General features: G+C 32.9%; 1 protein-coding gene across 3 annotated transcripts in view; it reads right to left on the minus strand.

The window, feature by feature from the left end:
• Window positions 1-23,645, minus strand: part of CHD1 (chromodomain helicase DNA binding protein 1) — an 80,269-nt gene that overhangs the window by 37,449 nt on the left and 19,175 nt on the right. For all 3 annotated transcript variants that reach the window (XM_060093197.1, XM_060093196.1, XM_060093195.1), the window contains exons 3-17: window positions 15,689-15,890; window positions 14,554-14,658; window positions 13,253-13,317; window positions 11,167-11,316; window positions 10,754-11,028; window positions 9,158-9,383; window positions 8,887-8,987; window positions 8,259-8,437; window positions 6,890-7,017; window positions 5,988-6,204; window positions 5,235-5,324; window positions 4,172-4,362; window positions 3,266-3,454; window positions 1,787-1,949; window positions 774-926 (exon numbers count right to left, since the gene is read on the minus strand). In XM_060093197.1, coding sequence (XP_059949180.1) covers window positions 774-926; window positions 1,787-1,949; window positions 3,266-3,454; window positions 4,172-4,362; window positions 5,235-5,324; window positions 5,988-6,204; window positions 6,890-7,017; window positions 8,259-8,437; window positions 8,887-8,987; window positions 9,158-9,383; window positions 10,754-11,028; window positions 11,167-11,316; window positions 13,253-13,317; window positions 14,554-14,658; window positions 15,689-15,890 — 2,434 coding nt within the window. The remainder of the gene's footprint in view (window positions 1-773; window positions 927-1,786; window positions 1,950-3,265; window positions 3,455-4,171; window positions 4,363-5,234; window positions 5,325-5,987; window positions 6,205-6,889; window positions 7,018-8,258; window positions 8,438-8,886; window positions 8,988-9,157; window positions 9,384-10,753; window positions 11,029-11,166; window positions 11,317-13,252; window positions 13,318-14,553; window positions 14,659-15,688; window positions 15,891-23,645) is intronic.

Here is a 23,645-nt window from a genome sequence, read left to right on the forward strand (position 1 = left end):
CACCTGCTCTTCATAGCACTTACCAGAGTCGTAACATTACATTTATTTGTAATTACCTACTTAATGGCTATCTCCCACACCAGATTGTAAGCTCCAACAGAGTAGGGATTATGTGTATTGAGGTTCATCATTATGATTCTACTTCTATTTTACTGCCTGTACTAAATATACATCATTTATTAGCTGTATATGCTGAGTGTCTGCGATGTTCCAGGTACTATTCATAAAATTGCTCTAAGGATTAAATAAATTAGATGTAAAGTGCTAAGACTGACTCTAATATTAAACACTCATTCATATTAGCTGTAATTATATTGAATGAATTTCAAAATAAATATTGAATAGATGGAATATAAGCCCATTTTGGTCTTTGGTATATTTTCTAAAGTCATGTAAGTTTTATTCAGCAAACTATGCATTAGAATAACTATGAGCTCATAATCTTCAGAATCTGCAACAGTCCTGGCAACATTCACAAGAACTGCTCTCTCTTGTCCTTCCTAAGACTAAAGCCTAATACATAAGGCTGCCCCTTAGGATCTGAACACAGGAGAGGAATACAAACTTAAAAGACTGCTTTGCTGTAAGGTCAAGAAGAAAAAAAAAAAAAGAATGACAAAAATTTTTTTAACAGATCTATTTTCTTAAAAAGAGTATGATTTATATAAAATCTATTCTTCATTTACAAAAGAATTTCAAAGGTAATTTTGTAGAACACGCCCAGGAATTAGATGAAATTTAAATCAACCAAAAAGACAAAATGAAATGCTTACTTGAAAGGGGAATTGACGATACTTCAAATATTCTGCAAGTATATCTAACATCCGCACCATTTGAGAAAAAATAAGAACTCTATTGCCTCGCTCTCTTAGGCGAATTAACAGTTTGTCAAGAAGAATTAATTTTCCGCTACTACGGATTAAGTGCTATAAAGAAACAATAAATTACAACTGTTATGACACGTTAAAAGAACTATATCAAATTAAACGAATGCCCCACAACACCTGTTTAATTATTTTAAATTGAGATTTAAAATTTTCGTAATGTTGGAAATAGTTTATTTCAGTTTTTGAAATTTTCTAGAAGCTTTATCAATTTGCTCTATGACTTAAGCTAAATTTTGCTTGCCGTTTAGCACCTAGGTTTTTGCTGTATTTTCTGGAGACAAAAAACCAAAAGCACTGTTTCACTCTATTTGCCAGTTATTATACCATTTCTCCAAAAATCTTAGCTGAAAAACAATACACTGAAAGAAGCAACAACTAAGTAATCAAAGGTCTTGAAAGAGTGAGAAAATGTATTCTAATTTATATATGTAAGTCACTGATAGCACTTCAAAGCACTACTATGGCTGGATGACAACTGTGCCTTCTTCACACTCTTCATTTGTCTTCCAGAAGTGATAGGAAAGGTAAGATCTAAAGTCCAGATGCCCTTCTTAAGACTACCATTTGCCATGTCACGAATTCAGCACAATCACTATTAGTGAATTTTTTCCACAATGAAAAATACATTAAGGGGTTTTTGCTGGATAAAGTGTGACAGCCCATGGTTAGAGAGATCTGTTTTTAGAAAAATGATCAAAATGATTAAATGGATAAATTATGATTTTAAAATCTTTTTATAAAGACTAAAAAATAAGCAGCACCGTTATTTAAATATACCAGTAACCAAAGAGAACTTCTAGCCAATATATTAAAGCATTGTGCCATTTTCAGTTAAAACTGAAATAAACCTTCCTAGAATTCTGCTTTACCATAAAGTTATAAAATTTTAAAATTCTTACTTGTAAGGCCTCCTGTTTATTATAGAATTCATTATTATCTGGTGGTTTAATGAGGTAGCAATGGTTACAACATTTCTTTAGCTCCATCATAATATTCAAAAAGCCTGAGGTACTGCCCTTGGAACCTTTGCTGAGGGCTTTGTAATTCCTAGTTAATATCCATCTGTTTAGAAAAATGATTATGAAAATGATGTAGCAGAACAATTATCAGGATGAATTCTAAAACCATAAAAAATCAATTAAGTATCAAAGCAAAACTGCACCATTAAGAAGTTCAGCTGCATATACAATGGACCAAACTTTGTTCACAAGACTTATGAACCTCATTCATAAGACTCATGAGAACACATAACTTGTTATCCGAACCATTAACTATACAAAGTAAAGGCTTAACATAACACAATGAATATAGTGTATTAATCCCTTACCCCAAAAATTTATTTTTAAAATGGTAAACTGTATTATCTATCTTAACCTTCCCACAAATTTCACTACACTGGGCACCTAATACCTCATGAGGATATCTGGTTTAGCCCCATTGCCTTCTCTAAATTAGTTACACAATACACATGCAACTTAGAGAAAAATTGTAAGTGGTTATTTTATTACTGCAAATTATATATAACATTTCCTCTCACCATGATCTAACTTGACTAATATCTTTTATTTTCTTCCTTTTTACAAAGTTAGTCTTCGAAGGGACTTGAAACAATTACATATGATTTGCCTCAAAATGACAGAAAATAGGGGAAGTGGGGGTGGCTAGAGATAAAATAAGACTGGCTATGAGCTGAAAACCAAGCTGAGTGATGGAGTTTAATATATTACCCTATTTTGCATATGTCTGAAATTTTCCATAATAAAAATGTAAAATTTATATAATAAATATATTTTTTAAGTGGATGACACAGATTTGTCATAAAATATGTTTCTGATAATTCAAATGCATGTAGCAGTGCATTTTATGCAATTAAATGTTTAAACAGATATTAGGACAGATATTTCTTTTTGATTCTTTGAAGTGTTACTATATAGATCCAACATACATAATTTATACAAAATATGATTATTAACATTCTTCAAAAAGCAGGGGAGGCCTAAAATTTTGTTCTAAGTTTGTTTTTCTGGCTTCTTCTATCTGTCAATTATATAGTCATCATAATTACATAATAATGCCTTGGTATCATGGCAATCCTAATACTTAAAAAGAAACCCTCCATAATGTAACAGTATGAAATAGAGAAAAACAATTAATGATGTGTTATAAGATGAATTATTTAGTCTTATGTCACCCGTGATCTTGGACATGCCATTAAATCTCTCTGCCTCAATCAATACGCCATGGAATAAACCCATTCTAAAATTCAAGAATTGTTACTGCTCTAAGACCCAAATGGGGCTGGGGGGCACCTGGATGAGACAAGGACAGGGGTTATGTACAATTAAATGTTCAGAACATGTGCTCTGTTTACAGCTTACTTGTAATATTGTTTTTGTAAAGCACTCATTTCCATTCTTAAAATCTGCTCAACCTTGGCAGGAAGAGATTTTTCCACATCTTTCTTAACCCTGCGTAACAGAAATGGCTCAAGCTCCTTGTGGAGGCTTGCATAACCATATTCTCTGCCTTTGCCATGTTCTTCTTCAAAATCTTCCCAGGAAGAAAACCTTAAAAAATTAAGCAAATGGAAGAATCACTAAAAGAAGTCAAATTGCATTTGAGATTTTTCAGGATAGTCAGATGTAAACAAAGTACAGATTTTTAGAAAAAAAAATTAGCTAAAATTAATCACTTCTAATAACTATCCTTCCAAGAAATCTATTGTATATCTATATAGAGGTAAAATATAAGGAGTTGTTTTATAAATAACTTTTGACTTTCCTTGAGTTAAATAAAGATGAAATATTTTCAAATACGGGAGTAATTATCAATAAAATATTTCTCAAAGAAAGTTCTGAATCTATTCAAAGAAAATATGTATGTGCACTTGGATGAGTTGTTTATCCTTATTTAGTCTGGTTTTCCTCATTTAGAAAATGGAATTTTCTAAGAGCACCTTGTTACTGTTGTTACTGCTACTGTTAAGTACTAAGAATGATACTATTTGCATTTTTTAAGCAAGGTATATTTTGAACCCAGGCAAAATCAACTGTTGTAATTTATTATACGTGGCTCAAGCTTATTTACAAAATTGAAAAATTAAAGTATTATTTCAAACATGAAATATTCCATCCCATTTCCATTTCTTTTCTTCTTAATAATCCCTGGTCCAATGTTTGGGACAATAAAACCTCCTTCTGACCTTATTACCTACACTAATTATTTTCCTGCTAAGCTTAGCATACAAAACTAACACTAACATTGTGTATCTCAATTTATCTTACTTTTCTGGCATAATGAAATGTAGCAAAGACCAGAGCTCTTTGAGGGAGTTTTGCAGAGGAGTTCCAGTGATAAGAAGACGGTGATTGGACTTAAAATCTATTAAAGTTTTATACAGAAGAGAATCATCATTCTTTAATCGATGTGCTTCATCTACACCTATAAATGCCCAATTTAGACCTCCAAGGAATGCCTTAAAATAAACAGAAAAACATAGTTAATATTTCGAGAGAAACATTAAAATGGGGCAAATTTAAAAACAAACCTATGTCTAATATTCAGATAAAAATTATGTATTATTCTAAGATTTACTGGAATCTTCAAGTAAACTCAACATGCAAAATAAAGTTCCTTCCATGACTAATTGAGCCATTAGAAAAACAAAGTATAATATAATAAAATGAAAGTTTTTTTTACCAGCTTACATATTAAAAATAAAAACTATAGTATCATTTAAACATTTTACAGAAGATTTTTAAGCCTAAGCCCAGTAGAAACCTCTATTAATGTTAATTTGGAGAAAATAAACTTGGAACAGTGTCTTACTCCAAGTGTAGTTATAATTTACTGTATAATTTTTATGAATTGTATATCTCCAATATATAAACGTGGGTCTCAGAGACAAACCTGATTCTGCTACTTAATAGTTGCATGACCTTAGGCAAGTTCACTAACTTTCTTGAGACTTGACTTTTCTTCACAATAGGGACAGCAGTATATTATAAAATATTTATGAAGAATTAAATAAGACAATAGGTATAAAGCATTTTACCCAGTGGTAGCATAATCCTGTTAAGTATCATCCTCCTCTTTAAAGACTTCACAAATCAACAGACACTACACCAAACTAGTTTCATATTCTTTGGCTTGTTTTTACAACACTTTAAAAATGTAAAAATCATTCTTACTTCAAGGATCATAAAAAAAATAAACAGATAAGCCAGATTTGACTCACAGGCTTTAATTTGCTGACCCTTGATTTAAGTTATCTTCTCATCCTATCCACAACATATGGTAAAGGAAAAACTGATGTACACCAAACAGAGAAACACAGATAATACACACCTTATCCTTCAATAAGATTTCATAAGTTGTTAACAGTATATTAAATTTTAACCGTTTGGTCTGAGGATGCATCCATTCATGAGTTCTTATCTATCAAGAAATTTCAAAGACAATTTTAAGACAAACAGTAAAAAAAAAGTATACTGTTACTTGAATATCTAAAATAAAATCCATTCAAAATACACAAAAAACTATGTCTATATGTTTTGGTAATAAAATAATTTTAACTATTCTTTATATAGTCCAACAAGCTACATTGATCTTACTTATCATAAATAAAATATAAATACTCCAGCATATGAAAACCTTCTATAAAAAAAGACACATTTTTAATATACACTTTTTACTGAAGGAAGTTCTCATTTGATGAAACACAAGTGATTTTTTTTTTTTGAGGATGAAATATTATGTCTGGAGTTTGCTTCAGAATAACTGGGGGAAAGTACCATGTAGAGGTACAGATGAAACCAAACTGGCAAGAGTTAAAATTGTAAAGTTGGACCTATGCACCTAGAAATTTATTACACTCTTCTGTAGGCTTTCATGTATATTTGAAACTTTCAATAAGGCAGGAAAAAATATATATAAAGTAACACTAAGCCAAAAATTAATTTTTATTAAGCCAATGAAACACGTATTGAATCTTACTGTGTGGCAAGTTTAATGCTATAAATGTCTTTATAAAGACAAATCAAGATGTGTCCTCAAAGACAAGTTTGTCTAAATTTCTAAATTTGTGGCGAAACAACTTACCATGTTTCTGCTGTTGATGTCACCTAAATAAACCACAGCATTCATTTGAGAAGCCCATGTTTGAATCTCCCTTTGCCAGGAAGTGAGAGTGGAGAGTGGTACTACTAATAGAAAAGGTCCATATAATTGGTGTTCATGAAACAAATAGTTCAGAAATGAGATCGTCTGTATTGTTTTTCCAAGGCCCATTTCATCAGCGAGTATGCAACTATTTCCTCTACAAAGTTAAAAACAAAAATCATGTATGCAATAAAGATTCAAATTTACAAGAAACCTTTTTACATAATCCACGTACAAGTTTATATGAAGTTAAATAAGATGAATCTGATTTTGTATTATGTATAATATGTCACTTTTATTAACTATAAATAATAAATGTCAAGGCCATTATAATAGTGTAAGAGAAGAGTTTATCATTTTAGACCAGAAGCAGCTAAAACATTAACAGCATTACCTATAATCAGATACGTAGACAAGAACACAACCCATCTACAAGTGGTAGAGCCCAGATAAAACTATAGCTATGGTAAAGTTTAAAAAAAAAAATTGCACCTCAGTCACCTATATTGCCAAGAACAGAGTAGGGGACATAGGAGAGAGGAAAGAAAAATAGAGGCCTAAATGGATATTGAAATAACTGGAAGAGAAATAGTCCAGGACTACTGTGAAACAGAATGTATATATTCTGATTTCAATTTCAATAAAAACTTATTTAAATACTGCAATGATCAAAAGGTTCTTTCTTCTTAATATGTAATAAGTACTGTTTACATAATTGGAAATTCAAAGACCTGCATATAAACACCAAAGGGTCTTATTCTTTACGTTGGTAGAAATCTTTTCCAAACCCTGTATTTGTAAAATTTTTACCCTCTAAAATAGACAATTCAAAATATACTTACTTGCACCAAGAGTGAGCAAGCCAATTTAAACCATTCAGTTGATAATCTCTTAATTCTAATCCCTCATGTCCTCCAATATAGGATGGCTGCTTCTTTAGGGCTACAAATCTTGGCCTTTGTTTTAAAACCTTTAGTAGAAATAAATGTTAATATGAAGAATTCTTAAACATAAGAAATCATATAAAAAGATGAAGATCTTCTATCTTTTACCATAAATTTTAAAATTTCATTTCAAATCATCAAGCCCAGAAATTTCATGACTCAAAATATATCTGAGGATTCAGTCAAAGTAGACTGTTTTCTATTACTGTAACAATGTACAGTAAAATATTTTGCTCTTTTGTGAATAAAATGATAGATAAGTTCTTACTGAAATACTTGGGTCTCACATGTTTCACAAGCAAAAGCTATGTTAAACTCATTCATTTAACCATTGCTCCAGCCCTGACCTAGAAATAAACCATAAAACTGGTTTAACTTCCCATTTGATTTCTGATTTCTAAATTACCATTATGAATTTAATTCCATCTTGTAATAAGAAAACAAATTCTAGTAGTACAGACCCAAAACTATTACTAATATTAATTTTAAGTACAAAGATATTATATTAGGCAAGGTAGTCCTGGATACTTTCTTATGGGGACATCCTTCTTTTCCTACTATCACAGAAAATATTAACTACTTAAAAAAAATAAATAAATAAACAAATAAATAAATTTATTTATTTATGGCTGCATTGGGTCTTCATTGCTGTGTGTGGGCTTTCTCTACTTGTGGCGAGCGGGGGCTACTCTTCGTTGCGGTGCACAGACTTCTCATTGCAGTGGCTTCTCTTGTTGTGGAGCGCGGGCTCTAGGCACACAGGCTTTAGTAGTTGTGGCAGGTGGGCTCAGTAGTTGTGGCTTGCGGGCTCTAGAGCACAGGCTCAGTAGTTGCGGCGCACGGGCTTAGCTGCTCCGCGGCATGTGGGATCCTCCTGGTCCAGGGCTCGAACCTGTGTCCCCTGCATTGGCAGGCGGATTCTTAACCACTGCGCCACTAGAGAAGTCCTTCACTACCTTTTAAATCAAGCATATACATCTAGTTTCCAAGTAATTTTCCCTTTTTGATATCCCTAACCCACTCCCCACAACTACCACCACCAATTTATTATCTTTCTGACACAGATTTATTCACCAAGGCTAAAAGACAGTGCCACATGTAAGATAGCATAGCAATTACAGGAACATCATTTCCTGTAAGACCTACCATCCAAGCAGTTCTCTCCTTTAGCCTATGTGAAATCAGGATCCAACTCTCTATGTAGGCTTGTAATATTTATGATACATAAATATATTTTCAGTAATTTAAAATGGCAAACAATACTCACTTTGCAGTCTTTAAAAGGAGTGGTTTTTGATTGATTCCTGCTGAAATACTCATCTATGCACGCTTGAAACTTTTTGGAAATGAGCGCTCCATCTTCCCAGCTGCACTCTGAGTATGGAAGGCCCTGCCATTTGCAATAATAATCAGGATAGCCAGCAGCTGACTTTTGATTGGAATGAGCTGTGAGATAAATCAGGTATTTACTTTTTACACTGAATTTTATCCAAGGAATAATTCTTGGTTAAAAACTATACACGTAAAAATAAGCCATCTGATTTACGATACTCTATTATTATTATTATTATTATTATTTTTTGCGGCACACGGGCCTCTCACTGTTGTGGCCCCTCCTGTTGTGGAGCACAGGCTCCGGATACACCGGTTCAGCGGCCATAGCTCACAGGCCCAGCCGCTCCGTGGCATGTGGGATCTTCCAGGACCGGGGCACGAACCCGTGGTCCCCTGCATCGGCAGGCGGACTCTCAACCACTGTGCCACCAGGGAAGCCCCTATTATTACAGTAAGAGCAAGCTACTGTACTTGATGTGTAAGCAGTAAATTTAAGATTTTTTTCAGATGACTTCAAGCATGGAAAGATAAATGTTTAATTAGAATCATTTATTACTAACCAATTATTCGCTCCACTATTTGATACTGCTTATGGAGATCATCTGTAAGTTCTTGCTGGCAATTATAATATTCCACATCTTCTGGAGAAGCATTTTTCAACCTGAAAGATTATTAATCCAAGAAGAGACTTAAAAATCTCCCCCAAACACCATCTGTAGCACAAAATCTCCCATTTTGCCACTCATCATGTGAATCAGTTTGAATAATGAAGAAACTGAAAAAGAAATAAAGTTAAGCATCATTAATTTTTAACTCTAATATAAAACATACCATCTTTTTGTTTCCTGATCTTTTTTCTTATAATTATCTAATTTTTTCATTCCTCTAACATTCTGCTGCTTAAGGGTTTCTTCTGTCTCCCAAGTATTGTGGATATGTGACCATCCTTTCCATTTAATTAAGTACTGGATCTCTCCTGGTTCCTTGTTTTTTTCAAATCCTGCATTTGGGTCACCATCTGCTTCAACTGCATAGATGGTTGTAGTAGCACCAGTAGCTGGAAAAAAAAAAAAGCACAATACATTCCATATAATTCTGTTATAGAAGCATTTCAACTCAAAAATTCAAGAATATAAATAGAAAAATATATGCTCTTTTAAGTAACAGGGTGTAAGAATTTACGGGAAATTATATTTCACATTTATAAAAGAAACTGAATTTTAGAACAGAAAGATTATCTAATTTAATCCCCTCGGTTTTAAAATTAGAAAAAAAAGGTCAAAAAGACAGCAGCTCACATGAGATCATACAGCAATATATGATAACTGACGATTGAAACATTAATAATTGGAAATTAAAATAACTAAAAATCATCTTTAAAAACTACATGCCCAAAATCACTATGTGGAAAAGATACCTGTACCCCCCTGTTCACTGTAGCATTACTTATAATAGCTAAGACACTTTGGAAAGAGCATTAAGTGTCCATTGACAGATAACTGGATTAAAAAAAACATGATACATACGTATACATATACATATACATGTACATATACAATGGAATACTATTCAGCCATAAAAAGGAGGAAATCTGCTATTTGTGACAACATGGATGGACCTTGAAGGCATCATGCTAAATGAAATAAGTCAAAGAAAGACATGCTGTGTGATCACACATATATGGAAAAGGGAGGGAGGAAAGGGAAGAATTCATAGAATGAGAGATCAGATTCAGTTACCAGAGGTAGGGAAAGTATGATGAAGGTGGTCAAAAAGTACAAACTTCCAATTATAAGATAAATAAGTACTGGGTATGTAATGTACAACATAATGACTATAGTAAACACTCCTGTATGGTATATCTGAAAGCTGCTAAGAGAGTAGATTCTAAAGGTTCTCGTTACAAGGGAAATTTTTTAAAAAATTCTATCTATATTGAGATGACAGATGTTAACTTATTATGGTAATCATTTCACAATATATGTAAGTCAAGTCATTATACTGCCCACCTTGAAACTTATACAGTGCTGCATTGTCAATTATGTCTTAAAAAAACTGGAAGAAAAAAATATGTCAAGGTAACTAAAAAATAACTTACATATTTGAGATGGAAGAAAGAAGTTTTAAACCAAACCATATGTCAAACTGAAAATACTTAAAAAACAACTATTTATTTAGGCATGGTAACAGAAAAACTCAAATGCACAGGTTAAAAATTCCCTAATATCAGCAACGTATGATGAGATCAAATGGATACTTCCTGGGAATAAAATATTCAGGCTAAGCAAAGTACATTTTATAGCAAATAAGTAAAAAGAAAAAAATCTATCCTCTTGGCTTTCAAAGTTGAAAAATCTTCAAGAAATACTTTACTCTAGTGAATATTACTGAAACAACCAAAAAATAAATGTTTTTTAAAAAAAATACCTCCTTTTCTCCCAATCCGACAATCCATAAACCGTTCTATTGTTTCAAATTCCTCTTCCTCGGGTTGAGGAACATCCTCTCCACAGACTTCAAGTAGGTCATCAGAATCTGTTTTCATTTCTTCATCCTCCTTATAGCTAACATTGACAGTTGCTTGTCGACGAGAGCTTCTTTTATCATTATCATAGTCTTCTTCATCCTCCTCCTCCTCCTCAGATGAATCAATCTGTCTCTTTTTTTGTCCAATAATCTTTTTTCCATTTTTTGACTTAGATCTAGGGAAGACCAGGGGAGAGAGGTGTTTTACAGAAATACTGGCATAAAACAAGATTTGAGAAACTGTGAGAAAAAAGAACGAATACCTTCTATAACCAACAATTTTCAGAATCAAACCAAGAACATACTATACTTACCTATTTTGAGGTTTTCTACTTTTAACTTTGTTTTTTGGCTCATAATCAGATTCTGTCTCATCACAACTACTTTTATCTCTTTCTTCTTCAGATTCTGAATCTGAACCAGACTGAGATGGAGATCCTGACCCAGACATCTGCCAATCTTCACTGTGTGTAAAATATATAAAGGATGTTTATTCATACTTATCATATAGCAAATTATGTCTGATAAGATATAAAAATAATCAGGCTAAATTACATTCCAGCTGATATCAAAAATATTGCTTTCACCCATTATAAAAATATTCAAATGTCTATAGAATAAGAAAAATGCTAGAAAATATTCTTCATAGATTTCTCCAACTCCATAGTTTCTATTATTTAGTTATACCTCAATGAAAGGCAAATTAAGTGGATGTTTTGATTATTAGTATAGATGAAAACACAGTATGTTAATTTGAAGAGTCACAGTGTTTAACTTTGAAAACCTTTTATAATTATTATACTTGCCATTTCAAAAAGAGATTCTAATCCCTTTCATTTTAATTTTCTGGAAATTGTGATTTTTTAAAAACATAGCCTTCAAAAATGATTTTTAAAATACAACACGTTCATTAAGAAGCTTAAAATAAGGTATCAGAAAATGGAAAAATAAACAAACAAAAAATTCCATCTTAACCAACATTCAGTTATTACCTTTATTACTATTTTTAGTCTATTTAATTCCAATTAACATGTAAAGAAAAAATATTGGATGCACTGTTAATATTCTGCTATAATATAAACTTCAAATGAAAGATACACATTAAGTTCTTATGTATACACTACATCCTGTCTCACAGCTGCTGTTGCTACTCCATTGCTCTGCATGGCTTGCATCAATTATGACTGTGTTAAGGGTTACACAAGCAAGCACACATAATAAAATGTGGTTTATGATAAAAAACATAATAGAGATGCTAATTTTTTTATCTTGAGATTTTTTTTCAGAGTTAGCACATTAGACAATAGCAAGAGGCAGGATATATGAAAAAGTCTCCGTTTTACACTTTTATAATAAATATTATGATTTTTATATCCAACCAAATCTATCCATCATCCCAAATTACTTTTGTTTTAAAATATTCTTTGCTTGCACCCATGCTAAGTTCAGAAATTACTAACTCAGTGGAAGAGTTAAACAGTTGATGAGACACAGTAGTTGAAAATACACTTAGTAAAACAGAAGACAGATCTGAAGAAATCAGCCAGAATGTAGCATAGCAATAAAAGGATAAAAAACATGATACAGTAAGATTCATGGATAGGATGGATGATCCAACAAATATATACAATAGATATGGTCCAGTAAGACAAATACAATATCTATCTATTAACTGTAGTAACAGAGAAGATTTACAGAATGGGAAAGAGAAAATGCCTAGAGATACAATGACTGAATTTTCAGAAACTAGTAAAACTCATGAATCTTCACATTAAAGATGCATAAAATAAAGTGCATAAAGTGGGATAAATAAATAACAAATCCAAAGCTGGATGCACCAAAGTGAAAGTGCAGAATACCCAAGACAAAGAGAAAATTAAGAGACAAGACAATGGAACAATGAGAAACGAGAAGAAAAATAACTCAGACCATCTAAAATATTGGAACTGAGATCTGAGGTACTCTTAACACTTCCTGGGTCAAGATCTTTAAGAAATTACAGTGAGTTTCTAAATGAGTTCTACAGAAGAAGTAAATTTCATGTGCAGATAAATAGTAAGGATAGCTATTAACATCAGAATCACCTAAAATCTATCATCTGTTGGTCCCTACACTCCTATATAGGTTTCTCAAGTTATCAAGATTTTCTGATATTGTGACTAAGATCTTTGAAGTTTAAAAATATATAGGGGAGAGGGGTTATAGGAGATAAACAAATGGCACAAAAAACTCAGGTTGTCACAGAAAGATAAAAGTTAAAAATTAATGGTTTAAATTAACCTAATAAAATGCCATGAACCAAGAAGTTCACTTTTGGCAACAATTGTTCATAAAGGAAGAAATACAAAATCATTAGGATTTTCTTGATATAAAAGTAATCAGTTGAACAAAATGGCATACTCTTTATGCTTTTTCCTTTTGACCTCACTCGATGAATCATCGGAATCTTCACTGCTAGAAGAATCCTGTAGAGAAAAATATGTAAAGTTAGTGTTATTAATGATTAGAATTTAACCATAATACATTTTTATTACTTTTATTAACTTTTTATTACTTTACTACTTTTATTACTTTTTATTAACATTCACTTTAATAATAAAAGCTCTTTTTTTCCATGTTATGTTTATACCATTAATTAGCACATAAAGTAATAACATTTTTATTTCAAATATATAACAGCCAGTGAAATTAGGTAAACATCACAATGCCAGCATTTTGTATAAAATCTTATAATCTACGGTCTCTGGAGACTATTACTGTTGCCTAGTATGGCCTCAAAAAGGAATCCTAATTGTTGGTACGTCAAATTATCATTTAATATTTTTCTTCCTCATCAGGCAGTTTTTGATATACAAATATCCCCCACTCTTTGAAAGTTCAATTTCTACCACTTCACTTTTACAAAAAAACTTCATTGGTACCTGTTTTCACTAACTAAAAAAAATCCAAAGAGAAATTTTACTTTTACAAAAACCAGCAAAAAGCAAAAACAGCGTTCAGCATTTATTTTGCAGAGAGCTGTTATAGAGGCGGCAAGGATGCGGAGCAGTGAGAACAGCACCTCCAAGCTCCTTCCCTGGGAACTACACTCTGCATCTCAGCACTAGCTGCCATAATTCTGAACTGTGTCTGTGAGCATCTGTGCTTTATCTCCGTTTATTCTGCACAACAGTTAGCAAGATGTGTCCTAAGGAAATAGTTTCTTTGCTTTACACCATTTGGCTTAGGGAAGGAACACTCTACCTTCGGATAGCACACATGCAGGTATGTTTGCTCATGTGCACACAGGAACTACACTGTTTACAGTTGCAGCCTATTCTTTTAAAAACATGTTGAAAATTCTCTAATTAATGTTCTGTACAAATATGATTTAACAGTACGGTATTTCTTCATTCATATATGTGAGTGCATACATGTGTGTGTTTGTGTATGTGTATTTTCCTAGTATTCATATTTAGTTTATTCTAGTTTTGCTGTGATGAGCAAATGCACACAAATTTCTGTTGTTTGTTTTAGAAACAAGAAGGAATTTGGATAAAAATATGTCTACATTTCAAGGCTATTGATACACATATTTAAATGTAGTTATTTTCCTATCCTTTTAAAACCCTTCCTGTTTCTAGTAATTTCATAAATAGCTACCTAAATGATTACATATCATGTCTACTTTTCAGATAAGAGTTTTCACAATGAAAACTCACCTCTTCTGATCCACTATTAGATGAAGCTTGATGTTGCTGCTGCTGCTGCTTCTTGAGCATTGCAGATCTCTGAACAGCCAGAATACTAGGGCTAGATTTCCAAAACTATAATAGAAATATAAACAAGTGAAGAACAAAGTTTTGAGAAAACCGGAAAAAGGTTAATTTATTGAAAAGTAGTACCAACATTTTCACTGCCTCCAAATAATAAATTAAGACTATTTTTGTTACATTATATGTAATACAATATTATTGCAATATAATTAAAATAAAATGCTGAGCTTTAGTTATATATAAATAATTTATGGTGTTTTGAGTTTCACAGACAATCAATCAATATGTTCTTTGGTATTAAGACAATTATTTTCAAAAACGATGTGATAATATATGACACCAGTGCTACTCAAAGTGCGGCTGCTATTTTTTTAATTGGTGTGAGGTGAAGAAGAGGAGCTTGAGTCAGAATGCAAATCAACTAAGCACAGTTTTAGTTCAACTGACTTTTTGTTTTTGTTTGTTTTTGGTAGTAAGACTACCTGAATGAAGGAAGCTGTATGTATATTCTGGCCCAAGCATCTTATCATTACTGATACTCTAAGTAACACTACTGTATACTATTCTGAGGTATAGACAAGTTTTAGTAAATCTTGTGATAGCCTTTTTTAAACAGAATGGCCCTTAGCCGATTCTACCATGTATCTTCAAGGAAGCAGAGTTCTATTAAAGTCTCCTATAAAGTATCTCCTCTGAAGATCTTGAAAGTAGAGATCACACTGTAAGATTAACAAAAAGACCTCACAAAGCCTTTAATTTTTATCCATGAGACAATGAATGTTTATGCAACAATTTCTGCCTCAAAAAGAGAAAGTTTTGTATGTGTTCATTTTTGTATTGTTACAAAGTTTTGTATACTTACAAAGTTTTGTATGTGTTCATATAGTTACACACTGCTTCTCTTCCAAGCCAATCAGTCCACAGATACTGAACCACAAGTTTGAGAATCACTTAAAGTGTATTTTAATATTTGATATTAACATTTTCTAAAAGCTAGATTAAGAATGCTCTAAACCAAAGCTATAAGTTTTCCCAAAGTAATACAAGAAATCTACCTTTCATTGGATAGTTTATTTATTACCTCAGCTCCATCAACTTTCGGTGGTTTTGCTTGAACTTTATTTTCTCGGGAATTGTCTGACTCAGACTCTGACTGACTGCCCGATTCGGATCCAGAGTCAGAGTCACTGCTACCTGACTGGCTACTGCTTCCATCACTACTGCTTCCAGAACTTGAACCAGATCCAGAGCCTGACGCTGACCCAGAATCATCATCCGACTGGCTACAATTTGAAAATAAACAGATTTCAAACAAAATTCATTAAAAAATTTAGTTTTTCTTAACTCAGCAAAAAGCCCCAAATCATTAAACCTTGTTTAGTTCATATGTCAACTGTCTATAACCAAACAAATAGAAAAAGGAAGTAATGTTAATCTCTGGTAATAACTGACATACTAGATAGATTTAGTATAGTTTGGGATAAAACACAAGCAATCAGATCACAATCTTCCTCCAAGATAATGAACAAAACCTACCAAGTACAGAATCCTGGGCTATAAAGTTGGGAAAACAAAAAGTTTAATTAAGCCGCGGTCCCTATCTTTAAAAGGCTATTTGATGTAGTAAACATAAAGAATGAATTCTGTGAAGAAAAGGTTAAATGTGTTAAAAATTCTCATAGCAAAAGGTAGAAAACAAATTAATTTACAGTTTCAACTTGTTTTCAAGTTTACACTTTATGTTCTATCATCTCAGGGGAATGTAAATTATTACCACTAAACTATGATAAAATACAATTTACTAAAAAATAAGATCAGTAATTGCTTCTCTGAGAAAATCATTGAATCTTTTATGGTTCCTTAGTAATATATCTGAAATAGAAAATTCTCATATCTTTCCTAGCCTCTATACACACACATGTGAAAGCAATTAATAGTTCAATGAGAATATCTCATTCTCCAGTACTGATTTTCAGTCCAAAGTAGTCTAGAGATGGTCTGTACTAAATAAATGGTTGTATAAATTACTATTATCCCAAAGGCCATTTGTTCACTTGTTGTTTACATTTGAATTGTTGAAAACCAGGGCATTAAATTTTTGAAATACATGGTAGACTCAGCTTTTGATGTAATTTCATCTGGCTTCATGAGAAACAATAGGTAATGTAATATACACCAACACACAGCAAAACTCAAGCTTCATGTTCTCTTGCTGTAATCTTCAGAAATACCACCAGATGGAGGTATTACGCTAAGAAAATCCTGCAATATCAAAAAGTAATCCCTTTCTAAAAGTAATTTCTCCTTTTCAAGAGCAAGAAGTTTCTACAATGGGAACACAGACATAAAAGTTTTCAAGAAGACTTTTGATTCCAAAAGTTAGATATAAATTAAAATGCTTAAGGTGTGAACAAACATATGTCTATTTTTAAAATCTGGGAATCTAGTGGAATATATGTTTTTCTACATTTCTCCCACAATTTTTACCCTCTAGACACCTGGTTCAAGAACAGCATAGTGTCTTTTAACTAAAAAACAAAACCAAAATTTACCATACTGTATTTTACTTGGATCCCTTGAAATTTCAACAAGAATATCAGAGAAGATATTTTTCCTGACACACAATTTTATTTTTCCTTTAACCCACTAGGCAAGAGACGTTTTTCATTTATTCAATAAACCATACTGAGAACTTTCATTCGTTAGGCACTGGGAAGACTGAGATGAGATAAGGTCCTTACCATTAAAAGAACTTCTAACCTGTTATGGAGAGACAGTCATGTCAACCAATAAATACCACTCTAGGCATATTTAAGATAACTGATCTAGGAGTATGCGGAGCACTGAAGATACAAACAAGTCAGGTACAGTAATCGGGGAACATTTAGAAGAAAGTGAAGATAAACTAATCCCTTAGGAAAGACGAATTAAGCAGACAGGTATCATTTTAACTGCTTACAAGCTTCTTGAGGGTACTGTTTATTTTTCCCAGCATACCTTACACAGGTGGGCGCTCAGTAAATACCTGAAAAGTAAATGGACGGATGACTGAATTTGGGAACTATCATGAGCCTATATTGTTAATTATATCTTGATTAGTCATAAAGTAGCTAGTCAAAATTCCTTGTTAATAAATCAAAATTCTTAAGTGAATGTAGGAGTCTTCCTTTCATACTCTCTAGGCAAAAGTTGGCTGGAGATAAAAGCTAACAGCCTGAGCCTAGACTACTCTAAAGGCATAAGTTTATTATTAGAATGTCTTCACCTTAGGTATTAAAAGTACAAAGTATTTATTTTATTTAGTTGTTTATAGCAAGATTAAGAATAGACAAAGAATTAGTAAGGAATATTTTACATACTGCCATATAGTGAACTACAGGATATAGTTAGGTAAAAAGAGCAAGATACAAAAGTGTTAATAGTATGCTTCCTTTGTATATGAAGGGGGAAATGTTTACACATAGTTGCTTATGCTTCTGAAAAAAGCAATAATGGCAGCATAAAACAACAATTAAATTAAAAATGGTTACCTACAAAGGGAGGGGAGGAAGAAAGTAGAGGGAACAAGGATTGAAATGAGTTGTCAGTTTCTAAACCATGTAAATGCTTTACTTAATTTATTTTAAAAGGAAATCCTAACAATTGAGAGAAAATATATATAGGTTGGGGGGGGAATCTATATTCAGACATAAAATTCTGAGCGAAAATAGGTGAAAAGCCTCTCCCTAATGAAGTAATTCTATTTCAGCCCACTGCTGCATATGCTCTTTCTAGACAGCCACTGCTGCATATGCTCTTTCTAGAATAAAAATTAAACATGGCCTAACGTGATAAGTTTTCAGTGTTTCTGTAACAAAGGTCAAACACCTATGAGGTGCAGGAATTTGTCTCTGCCAACCTATCTCCAGCCACTTTCCCACCTAAACCCTTAGTTTTAGTGATGGCAAACTACTTGTAATTCTCTGAGAGCGAGTTTCTCTTCCCACTTCCTGCTTTTGCATAATTACTTCCCTTTTTTTCCCCACTATATAATTTCTACTTGAGCCTCACTTCATGGGTACTTCTCCAACAAATCTCTCTTGACTCCAACATTAAATCACCTGAACATTAAATCAGGCTTACCTCAGCATACCCACAGCATCCTGTACCTATTACTATCTTGCCCATACACACATTATATAATAATCACTGTAGTTTTCTGTTTTCTTTTGTTTTTTGGTATCCTACCTTTGGTATTCTACCATATGTTCCTGGAGTGCTGGAATTCTTACTTGTTCTTTGTATGCTGAGCACTAAATGAAGGGCTCAATATATGTTTGGTGGGTGGATAGATGTATACATAAGCAAACAAATCAAAGATACATATGGATACAATGTCTTGCATAAAATTCACAAATCAAGTTTGACTATAAAAAATATTTCTAAGCTCCAATTAACATTTTATTTATTTAGGTAGTAATCAATAGCACTGATTTTTTAATACAACATAAGTATCTGTATACCACTTAAAGAGTTATTACTTATTTTAAATCTCACTAGCCCAACAGTAATAAGGTGGTAGATTATTAAAAACACTGAATTATTTTCCTCACCTTTCTCAATTTACCAAAAAAAAAAAAAAAACCCACCATCATGTTTATGGGTACTTTGATAAAATTATAGTTTTCTTAGGCTAAATTAAGTAGAAATACAACATCTAAACATAAAATTGCAATTCAAATTAAAGTTTCTTTTCAAGCTTGTTTCTATGCTCAATTTCAAATATAAACAAGAGAGCAATATAATGAATTACCATTTACCTAACAACCAGCTTCACAATTAACAACTCATACCAATCTTGTTCCAAATAATCCAGCTTCCCACACACAATCTCAAACATGTTAAAATTTCATCCACAAATACTTTAGTACTCATGTGTAAAAACAAACAACAAAAAAACTCCTACTATTTTTAAACATCCACAAAATGAGTATCATTTTTAAAACAAAATCACTTATTCCTTAATGTTAAATATGATATTATTATTAAATAGTATTAAATATCCAGTTTAGTTTATCTCTTTAGTTGATTTTGTTTCTTCATGGACTGGAAATCCAAACACAGTTCATACACTGCAACTGAATCACGTATTTCTTTTTTTTTTTTTTTGTGGTACACGGGCCTCTCACTGTTGTGGCCCCTCTCGTTGCGGAGCACAGGCTCCGGACGCGCAGGCTCAGCGGCCATGGCTCACGGGCCCAGCCGCTCCGCGGCATGTGGTATTCCTCCCGGACCGGGGCATAAACCCGTGTCCCCTGCATCGGCAGGCGGACTCTCAACCACTGCGCCACCAGGGAAGCCCGAATCACGTATTTCTTAAGTCTCTTTCATTAATCTGACAGTTCCCTCTCCCTCTTTTTTTTCCCCTTGCAATTTATTTTGTGGAATAAATTAGGCAGTTTTTCCTGCAGACATTTCCTGCTTTCCAGATTTTACTGACTGCATCTCTGTGGTATTATTTGACAGATTTTTCTGTCCCTTGTATTTCTTGTAAACTGTTAGATCTAGAGGCTCAGATTTAAATTCAGTTCTTCTTGGCAAGAATGTATTTTAAGAGTTGTTGTGGACTTCTATTAGAAAAAACAATGTTTGGTTGTCTCTTTTTGTATGAGGTTGTTTGATCTGTGTGTGCAGGTTATTTTCAGCCTTATCCTTCCATTATACAGTTCCTCATAACCCCTACAGGGAATTCATCCACTATTTATTTAGAGGCAGTAAAATGGTGATATTATATCATTCTTTATTTACCCATTATATCATTTCTTCACCAGTAGGTGGAATACTTCTTCTATAAGGAGAAAATTTCCCTCACCATATTTGTTAACTTTGAGGTACAGTTCATACAGGAAATGCACTTACATTTCTTTTCCTTCTTTTCCAGCTTTCAAAATGAGTTAAATTGCTAGCATCCTTTCAGTGTAAGCAGACCAGTAATTTTCTAAGTCTCATTATGAACTCATGGATTTGAAGTTATTTGATGAGTTTTAACAATCCATTATCATTGTTAATGCGCAAATTGTCCCCTCTTTAGCAAACAGGAAACCCTTTACTACTTCCTGAATCCTTTTCACAAGACCTCAAGTCGTCTTTGATAGCTTCCTCACTTTCTGGTCTGATGAGATGAACCAGCTCATCTTGTATATTTCTTGCCTCAGACTGTAATTCAGGCATTTCATCAAAAAGCCCTGTTTCTATTTAAGCTGGAAATTAAATTGCAATCTGAGTACTAGGTGAGCCTATTACTACTGGATTGGTCATTGTTTTTAAGATTTTTTTTTTTAATAAGATGAGCTAGGATACGTGTAGTTTTAGAGACAATGAATTAAGAATTTATTTACACTGTAATTCCAAGTCAAATTTGTAGGTTTTTTACTTCTCTGATTTTATATTTATACCATCACTTGGGTTGAGTTTCTTGGTTCCAAATGACACTAATAAAATTATTTATTTGCTTTATCTTAGAATATACATAACAGTTTCAAAATAGCAATAACATTGATTAACAGTGTTAACTAAAAGTTAAGATGTCTTAACTTTTAGTTAAGACGTTTTAACTACAAGTTAAGATTTCTTCACAATTCTTCTTGGCCTTCAGGAATACTCACCCCTACTATCAAATTACTGCTTTGAAGCCAACTAAAATAGTGATATTTTATTAGTGATATTAGTTTTGATCACCAAACTTCTGTATGGTCACTAATTTTGTTTAATTAGGGTCATTTGCTTTTTTTTTCATTTTTAGGAACTGCTTTTTATTCACTTTGATCTAATGTTGCTTTATTATTTACTTGGATCCAACTTGAGAGCTACCAAAGTTATCATCAAAATCCAGCTTCCATCCTTGTATCCTCTACACGATGACCTCTCTCGCCCTTCAGAAATTATTTTTTTAAGTTTTTCACTTATTTTCCCTTTTTCAATATAAGCAAATTATGAATAAGAGTATATTTATATTCCCTTTTCACAAATGATTATTAACATATTTACAATCTTATATAAATGTCATATTATACACACATTGTATCCTGGAGGTCATTCCATAGCAGTGTAGGGATATAGTCCCCTTTCCTTTATGCAACTGCATATACTCCATTTTGTAGATACACCATAGTTTCAACCTGTCCCTCAAAGATGAACCAGTCTTTTGATACCACAAACAATGATACAAAGAAATGACCCTCTGCATATATCTTTTTTGTATTTATGGCAGTGTATCTTCTTATTTGCTATTTATCAACCAATGTAAATATATCCCCTTTGAAGTTTTAAATTTACAATCACCTAGCACCCAGGTCTTGATTCCTAAATACAAATCCACACTTAAGTAAACTAGAAGTCCTATGAGAAATGGCAGATTCTAAGGCTGGGACAGGGAAGGCACCAGATGAACCTAAACAAGCTTGCTGTGCCAAAAAGCAAAATACTAAAGAGAAAAGAAGAAAAAACAGGATATGGGAGCCAACTTGAAGGGGTTTCCATCAGCTCAATCTGATTTGAGCATCAAAACAGACAGTAAAGGATTATTACCTAGTAAATAAAACAGGAATCCTCAAGTCCATGCTGATGATAGGTAGGTAGGTAGAAAGACAGACAGACAGATGGCAGATGACAGGTTGAAAGAATTCCGAATGCCAACTGGTAAATGTGGACAGGGTGGCAGTGTTAGAAAACTACCATTTTGCAATCATCATAGAAAACACTGGTTCAGGCAAAAATCGTCAAAAGATGCTAAATCTAGGGGGAGAGTTTGATGAGTAAGATATTTACATAGTCTCAAAGTATCTTCTCACAAATTGCTTATTAGCTGTATTAATGGATAAGTTAGAAACTACAGTGGAAAAACCAGATATCACCCTGTCCGGGTGATCAAAACTAATATCACCAATAGGGACAGACAGACATTATGAGCCTACAGATTTGATACTTTTGTGAAAGACATATCATCACTCACACAGTCCTCCAGCCAGGGGATGCAGAGTGCAGGGGATATATAAACTGCATCAAATCGTAAGTAAACATAAGACAAACCTAAATTGAGAAATATATTCTATAAAATAACTAGCCTATAGCCTTCAAAATGCTAATGTCATGAAAGACAAAGAAAGAGGAATTGTTTCAGATTAAAGGAGATTAAAGAGACATGACAGCCAAATCCAATTTTAGACTGAACCCTGTACTGAAAGATGACTGGGATGATTGACCAAACTGGAATACAGAATAAAGATTAAAGTAGTATATTAACGTAAATTTTCCTGAATATAATAACTATACAGGGCTTATATAAGGGAACTCCTTGGTTCTTAAAAATATATATACTGAAGTTTTTTTGCGGTACGCGGGCCTCTCACCTTTGTGGCCTCTCCCGTTGCAGAGCACAGGCTCCGGACGCGCAGGCTCAGCGGCCATGGCGCACGGGCTTAGCTGCTCCGCGGCATGTGGGATCTTCCCGGACCGGGGCACGAACCCGTGTCCCCTGCATCGGCAGGCGGACTCTCAACCACTGCGCCACCAGGGAAGCCCTATACTGAAGTTTTAAAAGCATAAATGGATATGATTTTTGCAACCTACTCTCAAATTATTCAGGAAAAATAAATACATATTACATAAATATCATGTATATAAACATATATGTATAAAAAGAAAGAAGAAAAGGGAAATGTGGCAAAAAGCTAAAAATCAGTGCATCCAGGCAGAAGCATATTACAGGAACTATTCTTGCAACTCTTCTGTAATTTGAAATTCTTACAACTTTTCTTTAATTTGAAATTAATTCAAAATTAAAATGTTAATAAACAAAAATAATTTTTTCCAACACCACAAGATTTTGTCACTAATATTCAATATTGTGGTATCTCATATTCAAGTAGTAAAAAGTACAAAGATGAGGAAATTTTAAAGCTGCAGAAGTCAAATGCATATGAAACAGGCAAGTAACTAAACATTCAGTGGCATGAAAAATAAAAGTATCTAATATTCAGCCAATAAAATGGCCAAGCTGA

This window comes from Mesoplodon densirostris, chromosome 3, assembly GCF_025265405.1.
Source record: "Mesoplodon densirostris isolate mMesDen1 chromosome 3, mMesDen1 primary haplotype, whole genome shotgun sequence".
NCBI classification, from domain to species: domain Eukaryota; kingdom Metazoa; phylum Chordata; class Mammalia; order Artiodactyla; family Ziphiidae; genus Mesoplodon; species Mesoplodon densirostris.